This window comes from Spodoptera frugiperda, chromosome 11, assembly GCF_023101765.2.
Source record: "Spodoptera frugiperda isolate SF20-4 chromosome 11, AGI-APGP_CSIRO_Sfru_2.0, whole genome shotgun sequence".
Lineage (NCBI taxonomy): Eukaryota > Metazoa > Arthropoda > Insecta > Lepidoptera > Noctuidae > Spodoptera > Spodoptera frugiperda.
The window spans coordinates 7438569-7457026 of NC_064222.1; the positions used below are offsets into that span (position 1 = coordinate 7438569).

General features: G+C 36.3%; 3 protein-coding genes across 3 annotated transcripts; 2 read left to right on the forward strand and 1 right to left on the reverse strand.

The window, feature by feature from the left end:
• Positions 1-9573: 9573 nt before the first annotated feature.
• Positions 9574-10407, forward strand: LOC118274937 (uncharacterized). The gene has a single exon (XM_035592734.2). It carries the CDS (start codon positions 9890-9892, stop codon positions 10181-10183), a length of 294 nt encoding a protein of 97 aa, XP_035448627.2. The 5' UTR covers positions 9574-9889; the 3' UTR covers positions 10184-10407.
• Positions 10408-12658: 2251 nt separating this feature from the next.
• Positions 12659-14314, reverse strand: LOC118275190 (structure-specific endonuclease subunit SLX1 homolog). Its single transcript, XM_035593060.2, has 4 exons — positions 14046-14314; positions 13762-13813; positions 13487-13678; positions 12659-13112 (listed from the first exon to the last, which is right to left on the reverse strand). The coding sequence occupies exons 1-4, from the start codon at positions 14222-14224 to the stop codon at positions 12708-12710; spliced, it is 828 nt and encodes a 275-aa protein (XP_035448953.2). The 5' UTR covers positions 14225-14314; the 3' UTR covers positions 12659-12707.
• A 276-nt stretch (positions 14315-14590) lies between these two features.
• Positions 14591-16735, forward strand: LOC118274487 (zinc finger HIT domain-containing protein 2). Its single transcript, XM_035591991.2, has 4 exons — positions 14591-14776; positions 14918-15461; positions 15852-16055; positions 16381-16735. The coding sequence occupies exons 1-4, from the start codon at positions 14730-14732 to the stop codon at positions 16705-16707; spliced, it is 1122 nt and encodes a 373-aa protein (XP_035447884.2). The 5' UTR covers positions 14591-14729; the 3' UTR covers positions 16708-16735.
• The last annotated feature ends 1723 nt before the right edge of the window (positions 16736-18458 follow it).

The window sequence follows — 18458 nt, forward strand, 5'->3', positions numbered from 1 at the left end:
CTGCCTCGTTGGTCAAGTGGTCGCAAATACGACTGCGGAGCAAGGAGTCTCGGGTCCAATTCACGAGTCGGAGAAAGTACTACTAGCCTTTTTTCGGTGTCGTAATGTGTCTGCCTAACAATTCTGAGATAAAAGGCGTGATGATACAAAAAAAAATATTGCGATATTATTATAATTAGATAAGAGACTTAATATAACTACTTAGCAAAATAAATATTAATGATTGAAGTATAACGGTAATGTTTGTACGTGTTGTGAAAATATCGACAAATTAATCAAGAATATCGGCAAACCCATGGCACAATGCTGACAGTCTCTCATAAATCTGATATAGACTAATTAATAAAATTGGAGTGCCTTTTTTTAATATTTTAATAACCGCTTTTTACTACATAGATATGGACATCAATTTTTTGTGCGTCTGTCTGTTTTTTCTGGCTAATCTCGGAAATGGCTAGACCGATTTTGATGGAACTTTTATAAGCAGTAACTTAGGCTTTTATTTTCGAAAAAAATCAGAAGCTCAAATTCTGTCATAAGCCATTACCAGACGAAGTCGCGGTAACAATTAGTTAATGCTAAAGTTCAACATAAAACAATCAATGCATTGTTTACAACAACTGTCATAAGTAGTACGCTTTCCTTCCAAGAAAAATACATCCACTCACACAATTTTACACTATATTCCATTATGTTAGAGTGCATATTGCAATGTGCTGTCCGTTCAACTGGCCTTAAATACATAAAAATTGCTATTTTCTGTTGTCCATACGAAAACAGGAAATTGCATTTTTTATGAGCACTTTCTTTGTGAATAATGATTCGTGTTTAACACCTTTCTTTTAGATTCTAGATACTTAGTGCAGTGATCGTTTCTTGTAGGCACTAGGGCCTAATGCTTAGTAGACTAGTGACTAGGCTATCCCAATATCTTATTCGTGATTATAATTCAAGCAAAATCCAGAAGTAGCGTTCTACAGCAATACAAATAATAATATCTGTGTTAAATTAGAATTCTACCACAAAAATGTCCGTAACTGCGTTCAAATATCCAACAACAGAAATTTAAGCAAAATGTAATAGATTGCACGGTTGTCGTGGTAGTTCGACAACCAGTTGCCGCGTAACGTGTAGCGGGTTCGATTCAACAAGTCTAATGTGTAATCCATTAATAAAATTGTTGTTTCGGATCTGGGTGTCATGTGTATGTGAACTTGTACGTTTGTCACCCAGGATTTAAAAAAAATAGAATATTTACATATACCGGAAATCAAAAACTTTGTATTTTAACCAACCACAACAGTCTTTAAAAAAGCAATAAAACCAACCAAAACTTAATAAATTCAACAGATGCATACAAATCGCATACAATCACTACTCGATTAATAAGGATACTCGATCATAATGGACGGTTTCTAATCGATTCTTACCGATTAGGACTTGCGTGTCACATTCGGTGAAAGTAATCGATGCGGACCGCACCTCACTTCAACCTGGTTCGATTCCACTTTTTCGTATGTGGACCGTACTTACATATACGATGACTTAATGAGGTATTTTTTTTTTAATTAAACATTTATATTTTTTACCTTTTTTCAGATTACGTGATAGAGAGAAAGTAATTTCTCGATAATTATTTTTGCCTGCCTCGTTGGTAGAGCTGTTACAAGTGCGACACTTGTATCGCCTTCAATTCAACGGTTGATCAAAGTAATATTTAGGTTTGAAAAACTTCTCAGTAAAACCAAGGGGTTCGGATTCGGGCCCAATCAACAGTCGTGCAGTCGCCTTTTGTGCCTTTAGGCTTCTTTTTTTATTGAGTGCAATAATCATCCAATAACTTCTCCAGCTTTGGGCGAGGTGAGAGTTAGCCTAACTCTAACTGACTAAATACCACCTCGTTCCTACTCCTGCTTTTCGAGTCGGAGCCTCGGTAAACCCGCTAGGTAGTCCGCAGCTCCGGATACCTTCGCTATATCTTGGGAGATTAAAAGATGTTAGATTATTACCTTCTATATTTGTTCTTATAAATAAATATCGACAATTAACCTTACAGTCTCATGTTCGAGTTGTACTTGACATATACACATAATTATAATAACGTTTAGATTATAAAACAATGTAGGTAATATCTGATTTCCTAGTCATCGTAACCAGGTGTTAATTGAATACAATTACAAAGTCACTTACAACCGGTTTCAGTATCTAGTTACTCATTACATTTGCATAAATACACTTTAACTTGAATGCCATAAACATAAATAGTACAGCATTATTATAAAATTGTATTGTATGATTATTATTTTACTAAATGCATAAATATATTTATCCTAATATACAAAATTGAGTTTTGAACCGACTTCACTAAAGATGGAGGTTCTTAATTAGAATGGTAAGTGTAATTTTTAATTCGCCTAAAATAGTCATCAGACTACCACAGATGGGGCTCAGTAGGCCTGATCCGGAGCCGCGGACTACCTAGCGTGTTAACAGGCGAAAATCATCTCATGACTTCTCCCGCCTTAAGTGACACGAGAGGGAGTGTCAGACTCTAACTGACTAAAAACCACCCCGTTCCTACTCCTGCTTTGAGCCGGAGTCCCGGTAACCTGTTACGTTGACCGCAGCACCGGAGTCATGGGGAAACCTGAGCTTACAATTTCTAATTATAACATTGTAATCGCCTACTCGCATTGAGCAAGCGTGGTGATTAATGCTCAAACCTTCTCCATGCGAGAAGAGGCTTTTGGTCAGCAGTGGCCACTTATGGGCTGTTGATGTGATTCAGTAGTGGAAATCTTGTGGCTGATATGATGATGTTGGTTTTGCCCAACAATTGTTCCTACATATTTATACAATAGGTAAATGATCAAATAATGTATCAGAGATATTGTAAAAATCATTTTTTTAAAAAGAGTAACAATGGAGTTTCTTGCTCGTTCTTCTCCATTCTAAGCAACACTTTGGAACGAGCGCCTAGCTTCAATGACGGACAGACTGACGGACAATTCAATTTGACGTTTCAAAAATGCCTAATTTAGGATCAATTGAAATAAATGCTTTGACTTTGACTTTGACTTTGAATGGTAAACACACATTATGAGTACCAGAGAATCGATTGGAAAAATCCTTGTGTCCACCATTGCGGTTATAATTGCGGTTGCCATAGCAACGCGTCGCAGTGGACTAGATTACGAACAGTAACGGTATAAAGTGGGTAGGCAGTACTGTCCAACCGAGCAGCATAATTTACTCCACTGCGGTCTACCATGGTACAAATATTTGAAGAACAGTATTGCAACTTGGTAAAGAGGTTAACCGACGTGTTTTTTTTACCATAGATGTGTTATACTTAGGTCAAGACCGATGTGAAATGTTTGTACACACCGAAAGAGCAGAACGCGTCTTGGCTGGTAAAACATAGGTATCCTTCAGAGTTTAATCCGAAGATATAAAGGTGTCCTTTTTTTTACATACTAAAAAATATGTATTTTTATCGCATAGTTTCTTCGGACTGCCTAACGGGTTATCGGGCCCCGGCTCGAAAAGCAGGAGTAGGACCGGGGTGGTTTTTAGGCAGTAAGAGTCTGACACTCCCTCTCACTTCATTCGTTGGATGATTTTCCAGTGACGTCGCCCACCTCCCCTAAATATTTTCCTATATAAGCCTCTCCTAAATATTTTCAACTCAGCAAGAAAACACATAACAACCAATGATGATTAGTATTCATCAAATGACCATACAATTTAAGATTCTAGAAAAGACCCCATTTCATTCTCCAATTCAAGAAAATAACAATATAACTTTAATACATAGTTATAAACACGTAATAAATATTAATCATCCAATTATATGTCATAAAATTTTAAAATCACAATGAGACCTCGTACTCAAAAATCAGTCATAAAACCAATGTATTCGACATACTATAAGCACGATCATCCATTAAGAAAATAGTCGAGATGAAGCGAAGTTGTTCAATAAATATTCATTTCTTGTTATCACGCGTTTCAACGCATATTGTTGCACTTTCGATTATTTAATAGCAGTTTTCAAGATTGTGGGGAATTCACACTGTTACATAGAGCACGTTGCTTGAACTAATATTTATTATATTATCAACAGGACAGATTTTATTGTTTGTTTGCATTGAACAGGCTCTGAAACTACTGGACCCATTTGAAAATTTGATTACCTACCAGCTGGCCCGGCAAACTTTGTACTGCCTCAAACATTTTTTCTCCCCACCTTTATACCTTCCCTGGATTAATAAACAATTTAACATCAAAATTTGGCAAATCGGTCCAGCTGTTCTCGAGTTTTAGTGAGAGTAACGAACTGCAATTGATTTATAAAGTAGTCCTGTAGTAATAAACTAATTATCTGTTAATAATGTTAATCTAAAACCTAAATAATTATTGTCTCCATATCTAGTATCGGGGCTTACTTAAGGGAAATATTTTAAACTAGCTGACGCCTGCTACTGAAAAAAGAAAAATTAAAGAATAAAAAATAGCACCTAACTAACACAATACAAAACGATTATTTTATATGTAGTTGTAACACAGTGTTGCTAATGGAACACGCTAACAAGATATATAAGCGTGACAGACGACCGTGTTAACTTACACTTAAAGTCACTTCACGCTGATGTGATGATGATTTATCGTCGGAAGTAATGTTGACTATCACGCATGTGATTCACTGTTGAAATTATCATTTCAAATAGGCCTCTATTGATGGCGAATGATCGCTTACCATCATGTGATCCGTTCCCATGAAAAATCTAGACAAAAGTAATTACACTACATCAAAGCGTGGGAGAGCCATGCATCGGCACGAATGGGCCGGTTCGACCGAGTGATACCACGGCCTCACAGAAAACCGACGTGAAACAACGCTTGCGTTGTGTGAGTAAGGCTACCGGAGGCCCAATTACCTCACTTTTCAATCTTTCCAATCCCAAATAACCCTTAAATTCCTGACCCCCAAAAGGTCGGCAACGTACTTGTAACGCCTCTGGTGTTTTGGGTGTCCATGAGTGGCGGTAATTGCTTACCATCAGGTGATCTGTCTGCTCGTTTACCGACTTATACCATAAAAAAAGCTTACCAGAAAATCTCTTCTAGGCCTTTTTTTATATTAAGTAACTCGATTTTAATACATAGTTTATTCTCACCTGTTTTTGGTCCATATTATTCTCACAACTGGCGGACCGCAATCGAGCTCACTTGACAATTACAGAATAGCCTAACAGCTATGTCCATCATCAAGTTTGTCGGTAAAAAGCCAAGCAAATGTGACAAAAAGAAAAAAGAAAACAATCAAGAGAAATGAAACATCATGTTGGTATCTATCACCAAGACATCTTAGAAACCGGAGCTAGCCTTTTTATTCTCTTTTAATTTCATCGCTCACCGCAAAACATTTGTCGGTAGTTTGGTACCTACGTGAGAGCATGTCGGGCCTAGATTTTAAATTGATTGTAATTTACTTGCAAAAAAACTACGTGACTGTCCGGTATACCGTTTGCATTCTGATAGTCTGATTAAGAGGACAGGTGACCGTCTACCGAATTTTTTTTCTTATTCAACATGTCGGTAAACGAGCAGACGGATCACCTGATGGTAAGCAATCGCCGCCGCTCATGGACACTTGAACACCAGAGGCGCTACAAGTGCGTTGCTGGCCTTTTGGGGGTTAGGAATTTAAGGATTGTTGGGGATTGGGAAGATTGGGAAGGGGGAATTGGGCCTCTGGTAACCTCACTTATACTACGCAAGCGTTGCTTTAACGTCGGTTTTCGGCCCAACCCCCAAAAGGCCGGCAACGCACTTGTAAGTCTTGTAACGCCTCTGGTGTTCAAGTGCCCCTGGGCGGCGGCGGTTGCTTGCCATCAGGTGATCTGTCTGGTCGTTTACCGGCTTGGTACTCGTATCAAGACAATTTAAGTACAAAATGCTAACAATAATGTTACTTACTGAACCTGAAATATTCACAACATGTGAACGGTCCTTAAACCTGTGAAATTATTAGAATTACAAATATCGCACTCGATTAGACTAAGTAATTGCCGTTTTACTGCCTGCTTTATTCTCTATGTTTTATAAGATTAATTTACATTCTATAAACTGTAATTATTTATCGTCATTATAAAAATACAGAAGTTGCATTTTCACACGCGTGCTTCTTTCTTTGTATCATAAATTAAGTATTTATTTATTAATTAAGTGTCACACTTTTTTGTATAATAACTAACTAATTATCTATATTATCTATTATCTATATTTAATTAAATTCGGATTTAAGTACTCATTTGACAGCAGCATGCATGTGGCAGCAACTGAAATGACGCGCAGCCTGCTCTTAATAATTGGCCCGGTCGCAAGTTGAAATATCGTTGAGGAATTACGAGAAAAGATCAAGCTTAGTAGCAAGGTATTGTATTGAAATTCTAACTATTTTAATTTATCTTATATTTAAAAATGAATTTCTGTTCGTTAGTCTTTGTAAAACTTGAAGACAGCTGGGCCGATTTGGCTAATTTTGGTCCTGAATTATTTATGGAAGTTCAGGGATTAAGGATAAAGGTGAGAAAAATTTTATTAAGGCTGTATGAAGTTTGCCGGGTCAATTTGTAGATAAGACTAATGTCCAGTAGTGAAAGACATTTTTATTCAATCGTTGATGATTTAAAGTGGAAAATGTGTACCTGTATTAACAACACCTACCTATTCCGACTTCCAAGTGTATTTCCGAGTTGGAAGTATATACAAACATCAATAATTATTATCATTATCACGTCAAATTGTTTCAAATCGCGTGTCGGAAGAAACGATAAATTTCTTCGTACAATATACTTCTGCGCCTACTTTAGTGGATTATACGTTTTTTATACGGGAAATAGTAGTAAAAGTCTTTTTATTAATGCAAACACAATAATTATGTGAGTGCGATGATTTATAGGCATTTCCTAAGTTTACATTGTATTCATTTCAATTGAGTAGGTACGTTAGGTCGCATCTAACTGCAGACTACCTAGCGGGTTTACCGGGGCTCCGGCTCGAAAAGCAGCAGTAGGAACGGGGTGGTTTTTAGTCAGTAAGAGTCTGACACTCCCTCTCGCCCTAGACTGGATGATTATCCCCCTCAAAAAAATAACGCCTCTAACCGAACAATCTGGATGTATTTGGGGAGACTTGTTTTCTCCTTCTCCTCCTTTTTGGGAAGTCGGTTAAAAATATAAACTCACTCTCCGGTAACCTTATTCTATAGTCTTATAGTACAGGTATATTTATTTTATAGTTAATACATAGACACTAACATACAACTACTAGTTTGAAGACTAAAACGGTAGGTAGGTAAGTACACAGTTTTTTTAACCATACCAGTTAAATGAGTTGTTAACGCTAACTACATATTTCTAGAACTAGATTTCTCTGGAACGTTTAACGGTTGTGTCACCTTTACACTTTAAAAGTCAATGCACATTGTGCAAGGCTGTTTTTTCATCTAGGTTCTTTTATAGGTTACCTACGTTTGGACTAAGTTGTATTTAGTGTTTTGTAGATCGGAGGTGAACTACAAAACTTTGTATACAAATATCAACTACAAGGCGAAATGTCTTAAAATTCAATTTTAATTGTGTGATTTATTTATTTGTATTTGAATGATTAAAATGACCTGAATTTGTAGGTAATTACAGCTTAAATTGTAATTAATTGAGCTGCGGACTACCTAGGAGTTGCGGACTACCTAGGAGCTGCGGACTACCTAGCGGTTTACCGGCTCGAAAAGCAGGAGAAGGAACGGGGTGGTTTTTAGTCAGTAAGAGTCTGACACTCCCTCTCGCCTCACCCTAGGCGAGAAAAGTCATTGGATGATTTTCCCCCTCAAAAAAAAAAATAAAAAGTTGTAATTAATTACCTGTGTTAGTGGTAGTGTGCATTTTTTTATATAAAATATGGATACTGAAAGTGTTTTTTGAGGATTAAAAATCATCCAATGTCTTCTCCCGCCCGGGTGAAGCGAGAGGGAGTGTCAAGCTCTTACTAACTAAAAACCACCCAGTTCGTACTCCTGCTTTTAGCCGTGGTAAGCCGGGACGCGGATCTACGCGAGACATAATTTATTTTCTATTGTGTCTCTTATATACCAGCAGCAGGCAAGAAGTTAAACCGGAGCTCCTGTAAATCCCCTAAGTTGTCACCAGCTCCAGAAATTAAAATGAACCTTATAATCTATTAAAATCAAATGTTGACTGCAGTGTGCAGTTTTAGCACCCCGGCTGAGAGATCTCTTGTGCAAACAATCATTACTCTTATTCCACGAAATAACTATTAGTGTGATTCACAAGTCAATTTTAGCACATAATGCAAATGAGAGCTTTGAAAGTCATCCAAGATAAATAATAAAATCCTGGTGCAGAACAACTTTTATCGAAGTTTCGACGTGAAACAACGCTTGCGTTGTGTGAGTGAGGTTACCGGAGGCCCAATTCCCCTCTTTCCAATCTTCCCAATCCCCGATTCCCCAACAACCCTTAAATTCCTAAACCCCCAAAAGACCGGCAACGCACTTTTAACGCCTCTGGTGTTTCAAGTGTCCATGGACGGCGCCGATTGCTGACTTGCAGGTGATACGTCTGTTCGTTTTCCGGCGTGTTCCATAAAATAAAAAATAAGTCAACGTCTTATGTCTTAGAATCTTCAGGAAATAAACACCAAACATAAATTATTATCAAGCACTGCATGCATGTTGCATCTTCACATTAATGACTGACGTTTACTGCATGTAAACGTGATGTGTAAACGAGGTTCCACGGTGTCGAGAACGCGTGCAAGGCTTGCGAATATCGAGGCGGAGAGATCTTTGAGTCGTGTCGTGATCTTTGCACTGACAGACCTACATACGTAGACTAAACGTTTTATGGTAGGTTCGACGTGTGATGTGTGTAGTTTTGAGGTCCTTTCGATGTCTACAAAGCAATGGAAACCATATATTAAAATATTAAATGCAACGTTTCGTCAAAATATTTATGACCTTTGTTTTGAACCGCACTGCTTGCAATTGGATCATCATCATCAATAGGGTTTATATGGCCACTGCTGACCAAAGGCCTCTTCTCGTACGGAGAAGGTTTAAGCAAAAATCACCTCGTTTTTCGTCATATTTAGTTTCGTTAGACAAGATTTCTGGGTTCCAGGATACTTCTTGGAGCAGCCATGAATAGTTCCTTTGGTAGTGAGCCTATTTATATAAAATAAAAATAGAAAGAAATCATTTCTTCACTAGGTATGCAAATGTCAGTGTCAGGTAATACAAACAATTTGAAAGTGACTTCCTAAACACTTTAGCACCAAAGCCTCAATGTGTCAAATAGTAAAATATACTTTTAGAAATCAAAATAGACGTCTCACTTTCATCTTTGTTTGTATAAGGCGATACTAAGACATTACTCGCGCCTTGTACAGCACATGTCCCGCTTTCATTACGGACAAAGTACTCGACAAGTAAACACAACGTGCTTATCACGTCATCATGCATAAAATGCAGGAAAATTAACACGAAATCAGATTCCTTTTCACCGGCGCCGGCCCAATATGCTTAACTAACTGTAAAATATTTCTTTGCGATCGTCGTCGCTGGTTTTAAGACAGTTAGCCATATAGTCATTGGCATGACACACAATAGTATCGGGCCCACAGCGTGCTGCCTTCATTCGCCCGAGCGCCAACATTCCGTTAACAGTCTCTTCACTTTTCAACGCAACTCGGTCAAAGACAATTCTATAATGCGAAAAAGTTTGTAACGCTTCTATTAAACGGACTAATAAAACGTGAACGCATCGTAATTTGACAGTGAATTTGGCGGGAAGTTGAAAATAAAATGGCGCGCGCATTTTTCGTGATTTTCGCTCTTATTTTGGTTTTGTCTCCTTGTGAAATGTCGAGGCGGAAGATTAAGGATTATCCTACGGATAAGCAGCTGACTTTGCAGAGGAAGGAGACGACGCCAGTGGATTTCACAAGATTAGTGGTGATGAGATTGGTGTACGGTTTCGCGAAAGTTCTTGGCTTCGAGGAGCCAATTGGTGAAGTGATGAACGGTGCTTTCGTGCCTCCAGGAGCTGATGATGATGACTTTGATGACGATGACGGTGACTTCTTCGATGACTATTAACTTCAAGTGCAGTGCGCGCCTCTTTTCGATACCAAATAACTCGCATTTACTCATTTAATGTCTTTGTAAATTATTTATTAACTTATTCAACTGATTATTTATTGAAACTTAATTTATTTTAGTGTAAGATTGTTTTTAAGTGAGTACAGAATGATAGATTTCTACGTTATAAGGAAACGCCTGTATTATTAATAGACTGTCTATACTATAGATATTTAATTATTTATGATTTTATTTTTATATATTTTCTTGTCTATAGGTACTGTAACCAGAGCTAAAGTTGAGATGAAAATTAAATCATAAATCAGAATCAAAAGAAGAAATTAATAGTATTTTTGACGTTATACATCGAAAATAATATTCTTTTCTATCAAAATAATTACGAGCAATGCTTGTAGTTATGCTCACAATTTGTATTCTAATCTAATCAATTTTACACAAAAAACTAAGTTTAAAATAATTAACTTCAGCTCAGCTACCTTCTTTTATGTGGTTAATACCTACCTAACAAAGTCGATTAACACAAAAGCCCCTAAGTGTAAAAAATACTTTTCTAAAGACCGTATCGAAGTCTGTTTTTGTATGTTTTCCTACCATTGCATTATTTGTGTACCTATTATTGTAGGTTAGACGAGAGATCGCAACTGCATCTGCCGAATAAGGATTCTGTGGTTCGATTCCCGGGTGCAGCAGGGTTATAATTTAAAATTGCGCACTATGAATGGCAATCTCCCTAATGATCCCTATTAGGTACATGTGGTTCATAAGATAAATGATGAAAAGTGGTTATTACATTGGTTAAGTGTACCTCTACCTTTACCTTCCAAAATTAATTCGAAATGGTATTTTATTTTGTTTATTTTTTATTTTTAATATGTATTATTATTTATTTCCACTATGTAGTGTTATATCTTCTCTAACAATGTACCTGGTAGTTGCTAGCTGTCCTATTTATTTCTACTTGATATTAGCTACATAATAATTCGTAGTATTAATTTGTAAATACGTAATTAAATTATTTTTTATCACAAAGACATAGTTTTATTATTTTTTGCCTCAGAAAGGTAGTAAGTATCCAAGTTTATTTTTTAATGTCCGTCTGGTGGATTTTTTATGAAACATTAAACGCATACCTACCTATATTTTATATTCTTACAAAATTAAATACTTTCGACAATAGTATATTAATTATCTAACTGACGGACTAATTAATTTTTTTAATTTTCATACCCTTTCTACTGCCCTATTGACACATAAAGAATTGAAGTAAGTTGATAGATACTACCTACGTACCTAAGTGGTTAAATAGCAGGTAGTTAGGTACTTCATACCGCCTCGTCGGTTGCAAGGGTTCAATTAAGGCATGCCATAAGCCACCCACTAAAAATACCTATGGGTGCCGTATGTGGAACATGCTGGGTGCCATTTAAACGGGTGCCCAATGTGGAATACCTCCAATTAACGGGTCGAGTTTTCCGATTATTTATTGGTAGTCGCCGGTTTTTTGAAATTTTCTCAAATACAATATCTGAAATTACGAGCACTAAGCACCTATCATCCTATCTTCGGAGATGAAAGAAGTACGGTGTAAGAAAAACTGTCATTAAAAATTGTAATGACTTGAGATTGGTTCAGTGGTTTCGCTGTTGAATCGCTAATTCGATTCCCACACGGAAAAAATCTGATCCGGAACTGCGGACTACCTAGCGAGTTCACTGGGGCTCCGGCTCGAAAAGCAGGAGTAGGAATGGAGTGGTTTTAAGTCAGTCAAGAGTCTAACACTCTTACTCGCCTCGCCCAAGACGGGAGAAGTTGTAGCTGAAGTTCACATGATTTTAGCACCTCAAAAAAAAAAAAACACGAAAAAGTTCCTACTTAATGTGGTCAACATTATAAAAAAAAAAAATGTCTAGTTGCAAGTGTGCCGGACAGACATGACTGCATTCGACACGGAAACCGGTTTCGAAGGAAAGAAGTTGCGGAAGGAAACGCGTGTCGTGAGTTTATAAATATTGATTTGCTATTAACTGCACGGTTGGTGCAGTGGCCGCGCAACCCCGGGTTCAATTCCCGCACGAATAAGAATATCCCCCAAACCGATCGGCAGAGGAAATGTCTAGAGGCGGATTAAACCTGGAAAGTGCCCTAGGCAAGCACTTGATGTACGGGTCTGTGGATCGCGAGCAAGCAAGGGTAGCTCGCCGCTCGAAAAGAACCAGATTAGTGTGTGCGACGCGTCGAATGCTGCGCGCACCTGAAAGGGCCATCAGACCACGACAGATAGGGCCCAGTAGGGCTGATGCCGACCAAAGGCTGCGGACTACCTAGCGAATTACTGGTGCTCCGGCTCGAAAAGCAGGACTAGGAACGGGTCGGTTTTTAGTCAGTAAGAGTCAGGCACTCCCCCTCGCACCACCTGTGATCTAATTGGACGAATTGAGCCATATTATCAAAATAAAAAAAAACATTTCTCCATGAAAATAAATAATAATACTGTATTCGACAACCAAAAACAAGAACATCGTCATAAATCATAAACACAATCTTGCATCCACGACGGGTCTTCAGCGAAAGCTACATCTTGTATGTCTTCATCACTGCATTCTTCCACTTCATTTGAATAAGCACACCCTTTCATTTTCCTGATCAAGTCTCCCCATTTCACCTTCAAATCACAGAAGGGACAAACACCTTCTACTGGAACATACTCTCCTGGTGCCAAGAACAGATCGGCTAAACAAGTTATATGGCACAAAAGTTCACAGTTCGGATTCAAACAGGTGATTTTAGTCTGACCGTTAGTGATGTAAGCGGAGCATAGGAGGCATTCCTCATCAGGTGGTATGCAGTTTGAGTGTTTAGTCTTTAAGTTTCTACTTTTTACAGGTCCTTCGCAGATTGACATGTGTTGCGGTGGTGTTCTTTCGGGCTGGAAAAAAATGTATTTTATGAACTGTTAGGAACTTATATCAGATTATTATTCATACTCTGAACTTTATTTTTTATTTAAAACACTGCCCCACACTCGGATTTTCTCCTGTGTTGTAGGTGCGTTTAAAAAATATACAAGTTCATATACACATCACACCCAGACTCGAAACAACAATTACTGGATCAGAAAGCAAGAAAAGATTGTTCCAAGCGAGAATCGAACCTGCTTCACGTGCAGTAGGGCTAGCTTAGAGTCAAACAGATCAAAATACAAGATAATATTTTTATTGCGACACTTTCTAGAGTAACTAATTAGAATCAATAATTTGTCTTAGACTTTAAAAAAAATTAGGAAACTCATATTTAACTTACAGGAAACTCCTCCCGATATTCTGGCTCCAACCACCTAATGATCAGAGGCAGTCTGCACCATGGGCCCACTCGCAACATCTCACTCAGAATTCTTAATTTAAATTTAAATTCAGACTCTTTTCTTGGGATCTTCTTTAAGTTTAGATGTTGCAGTCTTATTGAATTTGTTGGGTTTTGCCAGGCCCATTCAAACTGAAAAAAAAAAATTATTGTTTTTGAAATTAAAAAGCATGAAATAAAACAACAAAATATTAAATAAGTAGGTTGGTACTTACCCTAAGAGCAGAAATATTATTTGGGAATCCATGCACGATGACTACCATTTTCCTAAAATATTTAATCAGCATTATGACACATTTAAGATTGTAATCGAACCCGAATGAGGTGTTTAATAAATTCTAATATTTAATTTATAAGCAAAACTGTTTGCAATGAGAAGAATTAATTAGAATAATATTTACAATTACTTGGAGTACCATAAAGGCATTTTACAGTCAAAAATGAGTGATAAAAATCAAGACAGACGCAGCTACGTGTTACTCAAGTATATTGTGCATACCAGGGTCCCTTATTATTAGTTCGGTGTGCTCCTCCAGCCCATATTCCTTTATTATGTTGCATTATTCTTCTATTTGGGTCCCGGGTATAACCAACGTATGTGCGGCCCTTGTATTTTGGATTTGTACAATATAACAAGTAAACACCGAAGAAATCCTCCACTAATTCTGGTTCGGTCATGTTTAAGTTGTATTTGATATTTTAATCTTTATTACTTTCTATTTATTTTTATTAATATTTGAAACAAGTAGGTAAGTACTTTTCTTGTTTGTTTATTTTTTCAACTTCGTAACTTTTTTGACATCTACGTTTAGCAATCGATGTTAGATAGTAGGACGATATGCTAAAATTCAAATGAAAAAAATACTTTTACTGTAAAGTAATGTTTTATATTTATGGAGAAATATAATTAAATGAGTTTAAATTTTTATTTACATTAAATGCTAAAATGTTCTAATTTAAAAAATAGACCATTATTGATGCTTAAAAAGTAACTACACGCAAAGAACAACACTGACATTTACCATTCAATTGTCAGTTGTCAGTTTGACAGATAACCTCATCGCATTTTTGTAAACATTCTTAGGTACCGCGTATTCGGTAAAAGTAATTAGATTTTTTTAATGTTTAACGTACTCCGTCTCCGTCTGCATAGAATCAACACAATCGATTGGTTATTATAACAATGGCTGACGTTAAAACATCGAAGATAAACCAAAATATTTGCGGATTGTGAGTACCGATACAAGCACTTTACATTAACATAATTTGTAATACCATTACAAGTAAATAAGTTATAATACTTAGCAAAACACACTCTCCACTATTAAAACAACATATCTAATTAAATAAAATCGTAAATAAACCTTTCAGATGCGATGAAAACCCAAGCAAATACTGCTGTCCACGATGCGAAGTCTTCTACTGTTCTCTCGACTGTTACAAGTCTGAGAAGCACTTACAATGTTCAGAGAGCTTCTACAGAGACTGTGTGAACTCTGAATTGATGGCACACAACGCTGATGATGAATCTAGAGACAAAATGGTGGACATACTGAAACGGATGCAGGATGATGATAATATTGACATAAATGACTTGATAGAGTATGATGATGATGATGGTGAGCCTGCAGACTCTGATGATGAAGAGGCTGATGACTTAGAAAAACGAATAGAGAATATAAACCTTGACGATGCTGACGAAATATGGAATGCGTTGACGGAAGATGAGAAAAATGAGTTTGAAGCGTTAATAAATAGAGGGGATGTTGGATCTATAATGCCTCAGTGGGAACCTTGGTGGGTTTATCGGAGAGAAAAGAAGTTAGTTGAAGATGTTGATGCCAATGCTGATGATGGAGAAGCACTTAAAAATTGTCCGGAGTTAAAAGCTGTACCGAAATTTGAAACATTGACTGTAAGATTACTAAATTTGTCATGTTTACCTTTTCTTATTTCTATTCACATGTAGCTGGGAAGTCAGGATTATTAAGATATAATCCTGGGATTTCTTTTTATCCTTTACACAATACCTTTTATCCCCAAAAGGGTAGACAGAGGGGCCCATCCTAGTGGGGAGCGAATAGCCTACAACACATCAATTACACACTAAAAAGATTAATTTAAAACCAAATATTACTTATTTAACATGTTAACTGCCACTTCAGACACTGGTGACTGATCTTTAGCGTAGCATTTGCCTTCAACAGTTTCCTTTCGGCAGTTAATACTTTATGATTGCTTGCTAAATGCTGACTGCTGTACAAAACTATAAATTATTTTCTTAATCTTTAACATTTGATTTCAGTCCGTCAAACCATCACCAGCAATCAAGTGCAACATAACAAATGTGCTAGCATCGTACGCATTCATCATGCGGTACTTCAACGGAGAGATAGAGCCGGGCGAAGCAACGATATGTCTGTTCAATATTTGTGATAATTTGAACAATAATACCAACTTTGATGATCCTGCTGTTGCGTTGGAGTCCGTTGCACAGAAATGTTTACAGGTACTTATTATGTGAAATTATTGTCAAGAAAAGCTAGTATTCCTTTGAGATTTTTGTGTTATTTTTGTATAACTGTAATTATAGTCACCAGGTCTTTTTATGATAAGCAATAATAGGCATATTACTGTTCCAAATTATATACTGAACTAAAGTTCCTAGCTTAGATTGAACATTGTATTTTTCCTGATCCAATAATTGCTCTAAAACCTATCTAGTGCCTGGCTTAACCGAAGACCGCATTCTTACAACTATTTCATCAATGATACAGCAACAAACCACAATACAATTATCAAAGTTACTCATTAAACATTGTTTCCTATTTCAGAGTGAATTAATACAAACAGACGAAGCAAGTATAACCGTAATGAGAAAAGACACATTCCTTATCATCCGAGGGCCAAGCGACGACAATGAAAAATACTACTGCCAGTCAGCATTATCCCATTTACACAATATACTTACTAAAGCCAAAACGTTAGACAAACAGAAAGACCAAAAGACTGCCAAAGAGAAGACGGTCTTCTCAAAGAAGTTTCCAGAACATGAAATGGAACATTTGCCCAGTTTAGATGTGAGTAAAGTGAAGAAATGTATCAAGAAAGTAGAGTATTACTTGTCCTATGTCGATAGTTATGATATGGATTTTGAATAAAGAATTGAATCATTTTTTGAGTAAATCATTTACGTTGTTAAATTTGGAACATATACCAATTCTCGATAATCTTCTAAACTAAACATGTAATAAGAGTTTTGTATTTTGCGCCAACAAGAGCGCTTGCCAAGCTTAGCTATGTTATTATATGGCTATACTATGTTTTTTATATGGAAAGTTACCTGCTATAGATGCGTGCTTTGGATGCGAGCGATAGATGCGTGCTACGGATGGCTTCCCTACTATCGATACATATTATACTCGAGCTGCGCATCTTCTTCGCATAGCTACATAGCTTAGTATCAGTGGAAAAAGTCACTTAAGTCTCCAACTTAGCTATAACATCTTCGCAGAGCACTTCTCTAGTGAAAAGCACCCTGTAAGCTAAAACCTGATATGTATGTAGCGGAGTGATTGCAAAGGAAGTGTAGGGTAGCAATTAATGGGAAAAAAGTTAATAAAATAAAACACTTTGGACACCTTAACCAGATATATTCGTTGAAACATGAATAATCCAGGGAATGTCAGAATGTACCATCAACAATAACATATAAATATTATTATATACACAATGTTCCAACACAACACTTAGTAACATAGGTACCAACTTTTTTCACAAATATATCGCTTTGTTACGTAAGCAAGGATGTGTGAGAGAGATGGAGCTATGGAAAAAAAAGAGATGACAAGATATGAGAAACAAATCTTAAATAGTTATAAATATTATGTAGTAAAGTAGAAAATTACTTGAAACAAACTAATATATAACTTTATTCTTGTATAATAGAGTTGAAAATGGAGTAACAAAATGTTTTATATAACAACCGATTACAGAAACAAATTATTATAAGTATCCTTGCTTACATAACCCATAAATAACATTGAAATCTAAACTAGAAATTGGCCTAAAGTTGTTATATTCCGACTTTTTTTACTTGTGTTCAGTAATTTGACATTATCAATGTTAAGTATCAACATAATTATCACAAAATCTGTTTTCGGAGTGATTGTAAAGTAAAAGTAATTTAAATAAATAATGAAAAACAATATTTTTGATGCTCCACGAAAACTAAAGCTCTACATAAAACATAAAAGCTCATTCTGTAGTTTATAGAGTGAGCATACTGAGTTTACACTAAGAAAATTCACTATTATGAGGTTTTTCTTCAGTCTGGGAATAGAAGCAAAATAGTAAGTATACATAATACGTTCTCTTTGATATTATCAACTTACTGAACACAAATACTATATCCTTAGTAGGTACAAGTTTGCTTTACGTTGAACGAAAACGAAACGAGAGCGCGTTCGGCGCTCTGATAGGCCAGCGCGAATGAACCAACCAATCAGAGCAACGAACGCGCTCTCGTTTCGTTTTCGTTCAACGTAAAACAAACTCGTACTAAGGATACTAATCAGAATATAACTTCTACTCATAATAATAAATAGATTATAAATTTCTCATTAGTTACACAATAACATTCAAAACGGCATTCTAACATATAATTTCGAGAGATATACATAATATATAAATTTCATATAATATAATTTGATATAATATTATTATAGCTATGGTAACATTACAAAAGGCTGTTACATACTCGTATAGAGGGCGCTAACGTCGCTTTTCGCTTCAACACTACTACTTTTAGTAATAATAGGTAGTATTTTTTTATATAATTAGAAAAATAAGATCAGATATTGATTTCAAATTACATAATATTATCTAGTCTTTATAGAAAAGTCTACGATTT